Source organism: Fukomys damarensis, unplaced genomic scaffold (assembly GCF_012274545.1).
Source record: "Fukomys damarensis isolate Sample0158 unplaced genomic scaffold, DMR_v1.0_HiC HiC_scaffold_10, whole genome shotgun sequence".
NCBI lineage: Eukaryota > Metazoa > Chordata > Mammalia > Rodentia > Bathyergidae > Fukomys > Fukomys damarensis.
This window is the reverse complement of record NW_022900922.1, coordinates 476052-491786: the sequence shown is the minus strand read 5'-3', so window position 1 is coordinate 491786 and position 15735 is coordinate 476052. Positions and strand designations below refer to the sequence as shown.

At 41.9% G+C, this 15735-nt stretch overlaps 2 protein-coding genes across 17 annotated transcripts in view; one reads left to right on the top strand and one right to left on the bottom strand.

Moving 5' to 3' along the window:
* Positions 1–4722, bottom strand: part of Fbh1 (F-box DNA helicase 1) — a 45257-nt gene extending 40535 nt beyond the window's left edge. For 3 of the 5 annotated variants that reach the window (XM_010621421.3, XM_019207098.2, XM_010621424.3), the window contains exon 1: positions 4137–4261. In XM_010621421.3, coding sequence (XP_010619723.1) covers position 4137 — 1 coding nt within the window. In that variant the 5' untranslated portion in view covers positions 4138–4261. Of the gene's footprint in view, positions 1–4136; positions 4263–4529 lie in introns of those variants that run through there. The other 2 variants (XM_010621425.3, XM_010621428.3) reach the window with 2 other exon arrangements.
* A 128-nt stretch (positions 4723–4850) lies between these two features.
* Positions 4851–15735, top strand: part of Ankrd16 (ankyrin repeat domain 16) — a 30792-nt gene continuing 19907 nt past the window's right edge. For 7 of the 12 annotated variants that reach the window (XR_779651.3, XR_779652.3, XR_004516478.1 and 4 more), the window contains exons 1-6: positions 4851–5225; positions 6380–6600; positions 8653–8695; positions 12005–12113; positions 12594–12755; positions 13864–13942. Coding sequence is in view for 9 of the 12 variants with exons in the window: in XM_010621415.3 (XP_010619717.1) it covers positions 4912–5225; positions 6380–6600; positions 8653–8695; positions 12005–12113; positions 12594–12755; positions 13864–13942 (928 nt within the window). In the remaining 3 variants the exon portion in view is untranslated. Of the gene's footprint in view, positions 5226–6212; positions 6274–6379; positions 6618–8404; positions 8493–8652; positions 8696–12004; positions 12114–12593; positions 12756–13836; positions 13943–15735 lie in introns of those variants that run through there. The other 5 variants (XM_033761803.1, XM_033761802.1, XM_010621419.3 and 2 more) reach the window with 5 other exon arrangements.

Here is a 15735-nt window from a genome sequence, read left to right as displayed (position 1 = left end):
CCTAGGCTAAAACCTGTGGTCCACTAGGAAGGAAGAAGGGTCCGACTCATTTCCCAGATTCGACACATACTACCTCATAAACAGCTGCTGACAAAATGATGCTGAGCATGGTGGTGTCCACCTGTAATCCAGCACTCCAGAGGCCGAGGCAGGAGGATCACCTTGAGTTCAAGACCAGCCTGGCTTCCATAGCGAGTTGGGTCAGCCTAAACTACAAAGCAAGACCCTGTCTCAAACAGTATCATTTTGTTTTTTCATTGAGAAATATCAGAACCAAAGAAATTTAATATTAAGTATTCAAAAAACATTAACTATAAGGAAAATATCACTACACACTACACACTTATTATGACTTTTGTCTAGATGTCCTCCCAAAGCCTGACAGTCATAGGTGGGGCTTTTCAGAGGTGGCTGGATCTAGAGTGTATGATGCTAGGGTTAAGGGCGTGTGATTACTAAATTAGTCCACTGACCGGGCTGGCAGTTCTGGGCATGGATAATGGAAGGACCCTCCCTAGGTGTGCGTGTGGCCCACTCTGAGGGCCTGCACCCTGGATAGAATACAGTGGACAGAAAGAACTGCTGTGCTTGCTTGTCACTTGCTGCTTGCTGCTCTCTGCCTACTCTACCCTGCCATGGACTGCTTCTCCTCTGTGATGCCCTTCTGCCCTGCCACCCTCCCTTGGAGCAACCAACTACAAATTGAAACCTCTACAAACTATGAGCCATAATAAACCCTTCCTCCTTTAACTTTGGGTGTCAAGTATTCTTGTCTCAGCAACAAGAAAACTACGACTTAAAGTGAAGAAACATCGGAATATTTTGTCTTCATTAGCTCTAAAACAAAACAACTCAGAAAGAGAACATAATGCAGCTCTCTCTTCACTCTTTAGCATTCACTCTTGATGTAAGACCAGGTCCCTGCCAGCGACCACATCCTGCTTCTCTCTAAACCCAGGGTCCAAACTAGTAGGCTCAATCTTTCCCAAATCTAACACCATGAAATAGCTACTTCCTTGCAAACATTCAATTATCAGAAAAAGCAAGGATGGGTTGGGCAGTTTACTCTGTATGTTCCTCATTAAAGGAAAGGAATAATGAGAGAAAAGCAAAGAAAAGATCACTGCTGTCTAGAATATATCTTTATATATCTGAAAGGCTTTTTCTACTATTAATTCACTCCACAACCATTTTGTGTATTTACTATGTCCCAGATTTATTATAAACTCCACGAGGGATTTCTGTATGGTATTTTTGGTGCTAAGTGCTATTACAGGCATTGAGAATACAAAAATGAATAAGCCTGACCATAAGGCAGCTACCAAAACGAACACAAATTACTAAACATCAAGCAATATAACTGCTACATAAATACATGCACAAAGTACTATGGTAGTAAAGAAAAATGCATAAAGTTGGAAAAGGTTTTAGGAAGAGTTGAGCTTTAAAAGATGAATAAGACTAAGGCAGAAGAAAAACACTGCATATGCAAAAACACGTAAGTAGGCTGGGCATGTTAATGCATGCCTCTGATCCCAGCATTTAGAAGGCTGAGGCAGGAGGATCACATTGAGTTCAAGGCTAGCCTGGGCTCCATTGTCAGTTCAAGGCCAGTCTGAATGATGTATCAAGACCCTTTCTCAAAAAACAAACAAACAAAAACACCATAGAAGCATAGTAAAACACTGGTGTAGTAGGTGGGATTCAACAGAACATAAGTCACCAATAGGAAATGATGGAAAACAAGGCTGGGAATGAACTTGGAGCCACAAACTGCAAAGGTTCTTTAACTAGTGCCATTGGCCTTTGTTTTGTGGGCATTTCAGAGTGTTGTGCACTTCTTAAGCAGGGTCATTACACAAATTTAGATAAACATGGAGATTGTCAGAAAAATAAGTGAGCAAGTCCTGGTACTGATCTAGGTTAAAGATGGCAAAGACTTGAGAACGGCAGAAACTCAGAAAAGAGGTGACTATCAACGAGTTGGGTTTTGTTGTTGTTGTTGTTGTTGTTGTTGTTTCTTTTTTAACAATATAAAAAACAGCACGGATAACTGACACTTCTAGTTAGAATAGTAAGAATGATGATATCACCAACCATTAAGAATAAAGAAGAAAGTGTTTTTGTTTTAATCATTTGGAAAATTAAGACAGGATCTTGCCATGAAGTCTACGGTTGGCCTTGAATTTAAAATGTCACCTGAGCTGGCTGCAAACTTAAGATCCTCCTGCCTTAGCCTGAGTGCTGGAAATACAGGCAGGTGCTACCACACCTGGCTCACTTAATCAATTTTTCATGGATGGGGAGGCTTAAAATCCCAGTTTGAAAATAATTTGAGATGCTTTGGTGAGAGATAGATTTCTAGGAATTAGGAAATACAGCCAGAAAGCAAAGACAGAATCTAAATTCAGTTTCCAAATAAAAGCCAGCCTAGGAAGGATATGATAAGCAGAAAAAATGAAGATGGCAACACATCTAAAATCAGAATTTGAAGCGGAATAGTTGGCTGTATTCACGAATCAGGAAATGTGTCAAATAATCAGTACCCCAATGACCACAGCTAAATGCTACATACTCAAAAAATACAAAACAAGGAAAGCCAGCCAAGTATCAAATCACAACAGTAAGGACAACTCCATGGGAAGTAAACTAGTAAGGGCCAGACCACAAACTGCTAAGCCTGCACAAAAGAAATGGGCGGCCCAATGGGGGCGGGGGGGGGGGAGAGACACCCCAGGAAGAGCTCCATGAATTAACTTACTGCAGACCTCCCACCCTCCAGAGTAGGCTTTGCACTAGAAAAACCACACAGCCTAGGAGACTGATTCGCATACATTATCACTCACACTCTATTCACTACCTAGTTACCTAAAAGAGGATATAAACCCAAGCAAGTTCATTAAGCAGAGAGCAGAAGCAGGGCCTAGACACCGATTAAACAACCGTTTATCCTGGATTTCGTGTATTATTGGGCACCTTGTCTCAATTTTCTTAAAAAAAAAAAAAAAAAAAAAAAAAACACAAAAACGGAAACCGGAGATATAAGGCAACAAATAACGGGGTCACTTGTAGTTAGAATGGGACAAAGAGGTGGAGAGGAGCAGGATGGAGAGGATGCAGAAAATGTTAAGCTATTAAATGCCTCAATTTTCTGTATTCCCTGTCTACAACAGCCAACAGGAAGAACACTGCTTGGCATGTTCTAAAACAGTGCATTTTTTAACAATGCACTTTTTATATCTTCCTTACTTCTGGGGTTTTAAGATACAATAAACGATAAACGTCGAAAAACTTGACACTTGCACCTAGGTTTGTCCCCAGTGACTACACCACCAAGTAACTTAACCAAGTAGAACCAGCTTATTAGTAAAACAGACTTATTATCATGATTCCACCCGTTTTTCATGAACTAACTTCATTAGACCTTAATTTCTCCGCCTGTGAACCTAGAAGGATGCCTTCCTTACAGAATTGCTTGTGGATTAGATCATTAATGTCAAGTGCTTCATAAACTAGAGTGCAATACGAAATGTAAAAGGTAATTGTTTCTAGGCCTGACAGATTCCCCATACCTCCCCAAAGAACTAAAACACCAAGAGGTTAAATGACTACCAGTTCCTCATAAAGTCGGGTAAGGAAACCGACACCTAACCTAATTAATCTCTTCCATCACCACAAACGGCTCGTTCAGATCTCAACCAATCCCTCAAAAGCCCAATGCTTTCCCTTGATCACCTTAATCTTCTTGTTTTCAGGTAAGGGGGAGGGTGACAACCAATGAAAAGAGGGCGAGAGTAGCATAAAATGACTTGCCCAAGGTCAAAACATCGGGGTAGGAAAGCCTGGCTTGCCAACAGCCAGAGCCTTCTCTCGCTTTTTTGCCAGCCTCCGAGAAACCTCGAATGGGCCGGCCCGGTCGTGGGCCTCAGGGAGGAGCGGAAGGACGCAAGCTCCGCTGGAGTTCACGGGCGCCCCGGCCTTCTCAGTGCACAGCCCGCCCCGGTCGAGCCCCACACCCACCACGGGCCCGGGCCGCACCCCCGAGGCTGGGACCCCAGCAGTGGGCCTGGAACAGTAAGTTTCCCACCCGGCCTACACCCGCCCGCACTCCCTGCTATGCCTAAGGTCTCACGCACTATGGCGCTCCGAACCCGGCCTCTGGTCGCCGATGCGGCCGCCCTGCCCAGCCGCCCTGGCTGCAAGCTCCTCCTTCGGCCCGACCGAAAACTGAGACCTCAGCAGACTTCCTCTGCGAGCTCCGCCCCGCTGCAACCCAGGGAAGCACCCTCGGCGGGCGCTGACGGACAGCCTCCGAGCCCAATAGACACGCGCAGCCGGAAGGCAAGTGCTGACGGACAGCCCCTGAGGCCAATCAGAACACGCTACTGGCGGGGGCGTGGTCGCTACTAACGAGCCACGCCCCGCCCGCGCGGAAGAGACGCGGAGAAACTTTCCCAGAGTTCCACAGAGCTGCCCGGGTCCTCCAGTGGGGTTGAGGTGTCGGCGGCGATAGGGAAGGGGATGACTACCTTTCGGTGAGGACGAAGTGGAGCCCTGGAACACTGCTTCGTCTCAGCTCAAAGCACTCCTGTCCGAGTGGCCGCTCCGGGATAGCACATTCACCCACGTACCCCGGGCTGCGAGGCAAGAGCGCCCACCCGTGTGCTCACCACCGGCTGCCCTCCCGCCCCCTAAGAACTTCCACCCGGCTCCAGAGTCCGAGGATTCGCCCACCTCAGGGCAAAGGGCGTGATCGGGCCGAGGGCGGGGCATCCGGCAGGAGGGTCTCGAGCAGGAAGTGGAAGCCCTCGCCTCCGGCCCGTTTCGCCCAGCCCACTGGTGTCCCGGACCCTGCCGCGGACTGCTGGGACTCGAAGTCCCTCCCTCTCGCTCCGGGCCTGGCCTAAGGTGATGGCCACGCCCGGCGACCCAAGGCGCCTCTTCAGGCTAGTGCAAGAGGGCCGGCTGCGAGCCCTGCAGGAGGAGCTGCAGGCCGCTGGGGGCTGCCGGGGTCTGGCAGGAGACACCCTCCTCCATTGTGCTGCCCGCCACGGGCGCCGGGACATCCTAACCTATCTGGTCGAAGCCTGGGGCATGGACATCGAGGCCACCAACCGAGACTACAAGAGGCCTCTGCACGAAGCTGCCTCCATGGGACACCGAGACTGCGTGCGCTACCTGCTGGACCGAGGGGTGGCGGTGGACTGCCTGAAGAAGGCCGATTGGTAGGTGGATCCTGAACGACAGCCCACCTCCCCACTTGCTGCTGAACTAGATTTTCATGTACTGTGTCAACCATTCCCCTTCTACACCATAGCTTTTCTCAGCTCCTAGTTCTCTGTCCAGGCCTGCTCAACAGCGGGCTCGACCTTCTCCACCCTTCCTACCGTTTGGGGGTTAATTCTTTGGAAGAAGCAATCACTTGCCTTTGTGAGACAGAAGAAAATGTAACCAAACAATATAATCAGTAAATTATACTCAAGAATGTGATGTTCTTCTGGGGCCATCTAGCTAAGTGACTATTGCACCAGTTCCATTGCTTTGACAGTAGTACAATCTACGTGATTAGAGTTTTAGCAGTTACACTTGCAAGTGTGTGTAGAGCACTATGCGCTGTTACCACGTGTGTGGTCTTGGGGTAACCACCACCACGATCAAGATGCTTTGTTATCACACAAATCCATCCCATTTGGTTTATTAGGTTGACATCATGTTTAGTACTATGTCTGCTTTCTTAGAAATTGTGAACCTTTTAAGGCTTATAACATAACGAAATGCCTGCCTTCAAGTGATTCCTGATCTGTGAGTAAGAAACAGAGGAGAGGTGTGTGTAGCCTGGTGTGATATACTGTGCCTAGCATGCACAAGGCCCTGGATTCCATGCCCAGCCCTGTAAGGGAGAGGCTCATACAGTTACTAGAGACACTCATAGGTTTTTTTTGTTTGTTTTTTTGTGCTTACCTGGATTGAACTCAGGACCTTGAGCTTGTGAGACAGGCACAGTACCACTGAGCTAAATCCCTGGCCCAAGAGACTCCTATAAGTTAAATGAAATACATCTTCCTCACATGGTAGAAAAATAGACTTGAGAGTCGTCGATCATTTTTATTAGCTCTGTCCCCATTCGTTCCTAACCAGACTCATGTGGTTTTGTCCCCCAGGAACTCTCTCCTAAAGGTACACTATCATTTTTCCCTTGTTTTTCCCACCAGATCCTCATGTCAAGCAAAGAAGCTGCTAAAGCTGTTTTACTGCCTCCCAGACACCGATTCTGTAGGTTTTCCATCTTGTGTCAAGCATGTGCATTTCCAGGAGACTTGGCCCTCCCTTCTCCTGTCAGCAGTCTTGCATCTGATTGGCTTGTCCTCCTTGGCTTTAGGACTCCTCTGATGATGGCTTGCACAAGAAAGAATCTCGAGGTGATCCAGGACCTTGTGGGACACGGTGCCAATCCACTTCTGAAGAACAAAGATGGCTGGAACAGTTTCCACATTGCCAGCCGAGAAGGGGACCCTCTGATCCTCCAGTACTTGCTCACTGTTTGCCCGGATGCCTGGAAGACAGAGAGCAAAATTAGAAGAACCCCTCTGCACACTGCAGGTACAGCCTGCAGCTCTGTAAGTATGCAGCATACGTGTGCAGCCTGCTTCACACGTGTTCAAGTCACCTGTGAAGAAATGAAGGAATTGGAGAAATGGAGGACAAGGAATAAGAACATCCTTGGGTCTTTTGGCAGACCATTAGTTTCTAAAGCTACTGCAACTTGGCTAGCATGTCCTTCTTATGCTAGTTCATGTTTCGTGCCTCTCTGTCTTACCCTCCCTAGTTAGTAAGCTCATTCTGTTCCTTACAAAGTCTTGGACCTTGAACAAAAAACTTGGTCTCTTCCTTGAACAAGTTTCTTCATTAGCAAAATAATGACGGTAATGATCCACTGTCCTTGTAGGATTTAAGGAACATGGTTACAGAGGGCTGCCCAGTAGGAGGAGGGAGCCTGCAAAGCTTTATCTGTATTTACAGTCACTCCTCAGCACATATTACCTCAGTCAATTGCGCTACCACTGGAGTTCAGGTCAACAGCATCAGAGTCTCATAGAAGCACAAACCCTGAAGCAAACTGCACATGCAATGGATCTAGGCTGTGCATTCCTTCAAATCATCCCGAAACCATTCCACCCACTCCTATCCCTATCAGTAGAAAAATTGTCTTCCATTAAACCGGTCCCTGGTGCCAAGAAGGTTGCAGACCACTGCTTTATACGTAATGAGCACAGAATAGCTTGTTCTTTCTATTGTATCATTTTCATGTTGTTACTAAAAGCGGGAGGGGAAGAAAAGTATTTCTTCATATCCTTTCTAACATCACAGTGATCTACATTTAAATTTCATTACAAACACGGGCCCAGCTATGTTTCTTTTAGTGATAATGTCAGATATAAATTTGGGGTTTGGTTTTCATGGTGTAGTGATCTTTAATTCTGAATTAACTATTTTTAGATTATTTTAAAAGCCGAAAGATTTATATGATCTGAAGAAAAACCAAAGTACAGATTATTTTTAATTAGGGAAAAGCAAAATTGCTGTGAGAAAAGTGTGTATTAATGGACTCAGGAGTCCAGAACAAGAAATATGAAAGGTAATCTTTAGTCTTCTAGGTCATGCATTGAATGAGGACACAGAGCTTTTAGTTTCTCTGAAAATCAATGCCTCTGTTATCATATAGTCTAAGAAAAATGCATCCAGTTATCGTCTAGTCGTAGTTGGCACTTAGGGACCAAAGAATCCTTTGTAAAACTTTGTAAGTAAATAGAAAAACATTCTGTAGCTCATGAATTATTTGCTCAGCCCCTTACATACACACCCTCCTGGAAAAACAGCACCTTGCCATTCACCCAAAATAGGGGAGGACAGATAATGAAAATTTTTATTATTGAGTACAGTTTTTTGTTTTGTAGTGATACAGGGTCTCACTGTGTAGTCCAGGTTGCCCTTGAACTTGGTGATCCTCCTGCCTCAATGTCCTAAGCTCCTGAGTGCTGGAATTATAAGTATGCACCTCCACACCTGACTGAGTACAGTTATTTTTAGTAGGAAAACTAAATTCCTGGTTTTGTCATGGGTTGCTTTTAAAATATTTTCCTATTTCCTGGAAAAAAAACTGGCCTTGGAGATTTGCACCACAAAAATGGAGAGATAAGGTTAAGATTGAAAGTTTGAAGCAGGCATGTCGGTACAGGCCTATAATCCCAGCATTTGAGAGGCTGAGACAGGAGGAGCACCATGAATCCAAGACCAATGTGGTCTACATAATAAGTTCAAGGCCAGCCTGAACTGCATAGTGAGACCCTGTCTCAAAGAAAAAAATTTGCTCATAAGGATAAAATAAATGTTTGGCTGTATATATGTGAAGTAAAAATATTCTTTAGCACTTACCCAGTTAAATTTTATTTTTTTCAGAAGTAACAGCATACCAACTTCAGTTACTCCTTCCTGTAAGTCATAACTAAAAAATGGGACAGAGGGGAGTGCCAGGAAAAACAATTTTTCCCCCACAGGGACTTGTGCATGTACCAAAAACAAGCTACATCCCAGCCATGAAGCATTTTATGTACGCATTAAAAAAACTCTAATTTTCCAATTCTGTTCTTCTAGCAATGCATGGCTGTTTAGAAGCAGTAAAGGTGCTTCTTACAAGGTAAGAACAAAACTGTAAATTGGGCGAAGTGATGTGTTAATTATAACAAGGAGTTAATGTGTGTCATACAAAGGACTTGAACATTCAGAAAAGTGTAACTTCCAAAAGAAAAGCAAAGAATATAGGCAGACAACTTAAAAAATATAAAGCTGAAATAATTGAGAAACATGACAGAATTTAGTGACAGAGTTGTCTATTCCTGTATTCATTGAACATGTATCTATTCATTCAATACCTAAACCACCCGCTGGGAGCTAGGGGCGTAGCTCAGTGCTATTGCATTTACCTAACATGTATGAGGCCCCGGTTTTAAACCCCAGCACAGTCAGTCCAGCAACTAAGCAAGAAGATTTTACAGGATGCTTTTCAGGGTGGTACTGCTGGTGGCACTGCCGGGAACTGATTAGTGCAAACTAAACGGCTCTGGGGAAAGATGATCATTACCCTCTTGGACATGTGCCCGTCAGACGTCTTAGTAAGGCGGTTAGAGACACAGGGGCAAAGACACATGTGAAGGTTGTACACCGAGAGCTGACATTTGAAATGAGAAATGTATGAGAATTCTGGGCATGGTGGCACATACCTGTAATCCCAGCACTCAGGAGGACGAGATGGAGAGATCAGCGCAAGTATGAGGCCAGCCTGAATTATATAGTGTAACGCTGTCTCAAGAAAGACACACACGCACAAATGCACAAGTGTATGACCCGAGGAGATAATATATAGTTAGAAAAAGACACTTAGCACTGAGTCCTGAAAACACTGCCATATGGAGGACTTGCCTGCTGCAAATGGTAGCATACTTGGGTTGCCTTTAAATTTATAAATATTTTTCCTTATTTAACACACAACTTTTTTGAATGCCTTCACATGTAAGGATCTGGGTGATAAAATATACACAGTTCTTCCTCTAGTGGAGCCTATAACCCAGTGTCTTAGTTACTTTTCTCCTTGCTGAGATAAAATAGTGGTACCTAAATTGTTTCCATGAAAAAAATTAATGAATTCTGCAATCAGAATAGTAGAAAGAATTAAGTGCATGAACCAAAGTACCACTTACCTGACAACCAAAGTTAAAGGAGGAAAGGCAGGTGTCCTTTCAACCAGTCAATCCTCGTCTGCATGAGATACACTCATAAGTCTGTTATGTTTTTTTTTATTGGTACTGAGGATTGAACTCAGGACCTTGCGCTTGCTTGCAAGACAGGAGGTGGAACACAGCTAAATGCCCAGCCCTGTTTGTTTTATATTGACTATTTTTTGCATACTTTTTTATTTAGAAGGTTATATTTGCCTTTGATGTTTGTTTCTAGTGAAATCTAATAATAAATTTTGGTTCTCTTACTAATTCGTGTTTATTTTATTGGTTAAAAAAACTAATTTTGTGCTATAATCTGTAAAAACTTACTGTGAGGACATTAAATGTAATTTTTATACTTCTCCAGAACTCAGTGATAGTCTTTTATAATACAAAATGGACATGTCTGGGTCACTGAGACTGAATAACAAAGAACTGCCCGAAGATCTGAAAAAGAAAAATCTGGGAAAGAGGAGAGATGTTAGCATATTGGAGAGGAAAAGTCTGTGTTATTAAGTGAAAAGACAAGACATCTCTTTAATGTCAACTATTCATCATACACAAATGATAGAATTTGAAACAAGAAACAAAAATTTAAAAATTCCAGTCATGGTCCATGATTATAATAATTCTGTGGGTAATGTTTACAGAGTTGACCAACATCTAACAAGCTATCTTGTAATCAAAAAGCAAGGAAAAAATATTATTATAAAATATTTATGTACCTTCTAGACCAAATAATATGGAACCCATTTGTTTTTTATTCAAAACAAGGGTGTTCAAAAAGTCTAATAGACCAAAATAATTGAAAAATGCAGGATAGCGAAACGACAACCAGAATGTCCATCATCAATGTCTTCATCATTACATTTAGTGGGTAATCATTTTCTTAAAATTATACCACCCACAGGAAAAAGGAAAAGCCAACACGACAGTGCATATGTTGTTCAGAGACAGGTAATAATGCAAAAAGAAGCGGCAAAGAGATTAGATACTACTGTCAAGATGGTAACATTTTAGGGCCAGGGATTTAGCTCAGTGGTTCTGCCCCCTGCCTTTGCAAGCACAAGGACCTGAGTTTGACCCCCAGTACAAAAAAACGAAAAGATTGTAACATTTTGTTTGGATTGAAGATTTTAAGATCCACCATACACAGAAAAATTATTGAATCAATTTGATAAAATTGTTTTTATACTATTTTTTTCCAGTACCGGTGATTGAACTCAGGACCTTGCATTTGCAAGGCAGGTGCAGTGCCACTGAGTTAAATCCCTGGCTCTACTATATTTTTTTAAGAAAAGCATCTTTATCAATACATTTTAGATATCCATAATGGTGACATCATAGGGAGTTTGTACCAGTGCATGATATGTCTTGCTTTTTCCCCACTCCCCTCTTATGTACAAAAGCTTTGTTTCCATTTTTTCCTTCAGTTTTCTTTTTTCTCATTGAGTTTATTGGTACTTTTCAGGTACACGGTACAGTCACATTCATCATTGGGCTCTTGCACCTTTACGTGATGTGTCTTGGTTCTCACTTTTTCCTCATAGCCCTGCTTCTCTTCTGATCCCTTCTTTCCTTTCTCCCTTGTTCACCTTCTCATTTGAACATTTTCTTCCCATTTCCCATTGTCTGTTGTACATTTTAGTCCTTATTTCCACTTTCAGTTTCTCACAGAAAAAAATGCAGTATTTAAACATATTATAAAAATTAGCAAAAACAAGTTTTTGTCATCCTGTAATTAAATAATTGGACTGTGGGTAAATGTTTTGAGCAGGAGTGAATTTTTTCATTGATATTGGAAAAAGGATTGGTTGCTATGGAAGATGATGGAGCCAGGCAGGCGTCAAGATGAACATTACAAAGCTGTTTCTAGTTAACTTGGTCTTAAAGGGTAAAAGCTGAGACAGAGGGAAAGATATAGATGTTGTGCATAGTTTGGCTACAGAATGGAGAGGTTTGGGTTATGAGCGATAAGGGAAAAGTAGTAACAAATACCATTTAGCTTCCGGCTTAAGAAAGTGGAAAAGCAAAAGTGCCATCAGATGGGGTAGAGGAGGGGAGAGAGGTCCTAAAGACAGAGCTCAGTGTAGATACTGAGACGGGGCAGAAGGAGAGAGCTCCAGAGCATCTGTAAGGCTTACAGTGTACCTGGGTGATCAAGTATCAGCAGTCCCTTGAGTTTGAAGTGGTGAATGTTCACATGCAGTTGTTTTTGGTTTTGGCTGTAGGTGCCAGTATGAACCAGACTGCAGAGACAGCTGTGGTGTCACCCCCTTCATGGATGCAATTCAGTGCGGTCACATTGATGTAGCAAGGCTGCTCCTCGAAAAACAAAAGGTATTGAAATAGTTGTTTTATTTCTTTAGTTCTTCCTACAAATCTTAGATCACAGGATAAACAGAACACATCATTCTTCAAATCCTGGTTTCAAATCCCAGCTCTGCCAAGTTCCCCCAGGGCGGCCCTTTATCTCTTTAACCATCAGTGTTTACCAGTGATTCCCGTCTGTAAAATAAGACAAATTTCATTTCTTCAGAAGGTTCCTACAAAGACTAAATAATATCATGTACATACAGTGGCTAGCAAATTCCCTACTTAGTAGACAGTAATGCTTTTAATAATAACAGACTGCTCTTGGTAGCTCTTCTGGTACCATAGGTTGATGTACTGCTCCTAATTATATTTTTGGCTACAATCCTTTGCAAATCAGACAAAATCTGTATGCTTTACCCAGAGAAATGTGTATGGACAGTGGAGGTATATGGACCCATGCTTTGTAGCTTCTGTACTCTCCTCTCTCTCTCCCTCCACCCCCAGGCCTGCTCTTCAGCTGAGGATAGCCTGGGGGCCCAGGCTCTGCACAAGGCAGCAGTCACTGGGCAGGTTGAAGCCATCCGATTCTTGGTGTCGGATCTTGGCGCCAATGTAGATGTGAGAGCAGCAACAACCGGTCTCACAGCACTTCATTACGCAGCTAAGGTTTGTCTGTTGTTCTGATGGTGTTCCTTCTTACTTAGGCTTACTTTGCACCATTGATAGCTCTGTAGTCCTGCTTCCTTTAGCTCCATCTTTATGGGAAAAATTACCCATACTCCTGAAAAGTCACAATTCTAGGAAGTCCTATATCCCTTTCAGTAGAAACCTTTGTTTCTAAGCAAAAACTGAAAAAATCTTTTATTCTATGGAATGCCTGGCCCATATGCCCCTTCCTAACATTTTTGTTTTCAGGAATAGTGTAGACCCATTGTATAAAATTCCTAGCTCTTTATCCTTACCTTGGATTTCAGAAGTTAAGGTCTTTAGCTGAGGCAAGAGACTTGCATTTACTGGTCTCACCAGTGTATAAAGCATTGAAGATGTTCGAAAATTTTTCACTAGAGAAGGAGCCTTTTTAAGTGCTAAAAGTCTTGAATGTATCTCTTTATTATATAGTGTCCACTTGCCTTTACTTATTTTTCTAGAAGCAGGAATACATTGTTTTCTGATGAACTGCACTCTCCTGTCTAATTTCCCCATTATGAGCAAGTGGAGAGATACGTAAGGATAGAGTAAGAATCTTATCCATGGCTATAGGGGGAGAAAAGCTAGTGTTTACTCCATGGAAAAATTGAGCCTTGATTTTGTTCTCACTATATACTAACACACCAACTGGCTGGATAAAGAGTCTAAGTTACTTTATATATAATGCTGCCTGCAACAGGATTGTCTTTTCTAAGGAGTTACAGTCTTTTCAATTTATCTCTCTTCTAAAGATTTTATCAAAGAGTATATTTGCTCGGGAAGTTTTGGAATTGTGAGTTCTGTAAAAACTGCAAGATTTATACTCTTTATTTTGATGGAAATCCAACTGTCTTAGGTCAGTAATGCGGTCTACAAAATTGATAATCTGTATCTCAATAATTAAATGTTATCAATATACTTAATGAATTATACCATAATTGAGAATGATATAATGAGCTTTCTTTAAGGTAGGAAAGTTCAGCTTTAGGAGTTAATGTTTTAGGAGAAGGAGTATGTACTAGAGTTTGTGTCTAAAGACTTGCTTCTGTCCTCATCACAGTGGTAATGAATGTATTTCAACACTCAGGAAGGACATACAGCTGCAGTTCAAACTCTCTTATCCTTGGGTGCTGACATCAGTGCTAAAGATGAAAGAAATCGATCAGGTATTGACTAAATAATACATGTTCTTTTATATCAGAAACATTGGTTTGGGGCTAGGGTATAGCTCAGTGGTAGAGCACTTGCCTAACGTGCAAGGCAGTGGGATATAATCCTCACCACAAACAAAACAAAACATAAACATAATTTTAATATTATTTTTCCAGTAGCGCAGCAACTTTTCCTTTAAAGTAAGTTTTCCTGTGTTTGCAAAAGTATAAAACTGTAGGGCCAGGGATTTAGCTCAGTGGTTCCAGCACCTGCTTCGCAAGCACAAGGACCCAAGTTCAATCCCCAGTACCAAAAAATAAAAATAAAAAAGTATAGAACTTTCTTACTGCCATGAAATGATGATTACAGCTTGTTACTTACCACCCTAGTTATTACTGTTGTTTTATTTTTTTATTTTTTATTTATTTTTTGGTACCGGGGATTAAACTTGGGTCCTTGCGCTTTCAAGACAGGCAGCAGAGCCACTGAGCTAAATCTCCGGCTCTACTGTTATTTTAAACCATAGCAAGATACAATGTATGTGGCAGTTTTGGTCTGATCCCTGAAGATACTTGCTCTCAAGATATTGTATAAATGTCAGGCTTAGAAATATATTCTTACAGAGGTTTTTTTGGTTTGTTTTTAGGGTTTTGTTTTGTTTTGTTTTGATTTTTGGAGTTTTGCAGGGCACTGGTTTCTATTTTTGCTTTCTATGCTTGGGATCAAACCAAGGGCCTTGTGCACGCTCTACCCTTGAGCTATACTCTCAACCCTGCTCAGAGCTAATTCATTAGACTTGGATTTTTTTTGCCTAAAATGTCTTTATTTTAAAAACCTATACAGTTACAATTTGATAAAAATATTACCACCAGATATCTATGCAGCAACAGAATAAACAAAAAGTACAGTTAGAGGTTATCCAAAATAAATTTACAAATCTGAAAGTTGGAATACATATGGGTTTTTCAAACAGAAGATTTTTTTCTCTTAAATATCCAAGATACATTTCTTTTGAACCTGACAACCTCTTGACAACTTGACAAATAAGTGCTTCTATTAACTTGAAAAATAAAATTGCCCTCAAGCCATTCAATGACTAATATGGTTTCTTAAAAAAGGCAAATAAACCAATGCTTTAATGCCTACCTATTACCTAAGGTGTGAAGAGGAACAAGTTTTCTTTTCAAAAAATAAAAAATTGGATCTTCCTATTTGATTTAGTTTTGATCAGTTGTAATCTATTCAGACCATTTTCATAATACATCGCAAGCCTGAAGAGTTTGGAGGTGTTAAGATACAAAAAACTTCTTTGGTCCTTAGATAGAGGTACCAGGCCATAAATCAGTGCAGTGGGACACACAGCTGGGGTTGCTGCTTCTCCTACTGACCTGCACACGGATGTCCTTGTTTCTCCCAGACACTGGCATTTCCTGTCCAACAATAATAGATTTTTTTTTTTGGATGTAATGAGATTTGTTTTCAAATGCCTTAAAAATAAAAATTCATGTATAGTACTACAAAGAATAGTTTTCAAAAGATCAGAGAAAAGCACTCTGTGATATACCACAGGTATTATTACTGGTAAATGTTTCCATCTGTTTTGGTCCCCCCCCCCCGCCCGCATCTGGTTTTTGTTTTTTTGTTTTTTTGGTTTTTTTTGGTATGGAGGATCGAACTCAGGTTCTTGTGCTTACAAGGCAGGTGGCAGCACCACTGAGCTAAATCCCCAGCCCTCCCCCAGCCCTCCTGCATCTGTTTTTAAAAGCTTAGCTCTCACTAAGCATTTTTTTTTTTTTTTTTTTTTTTT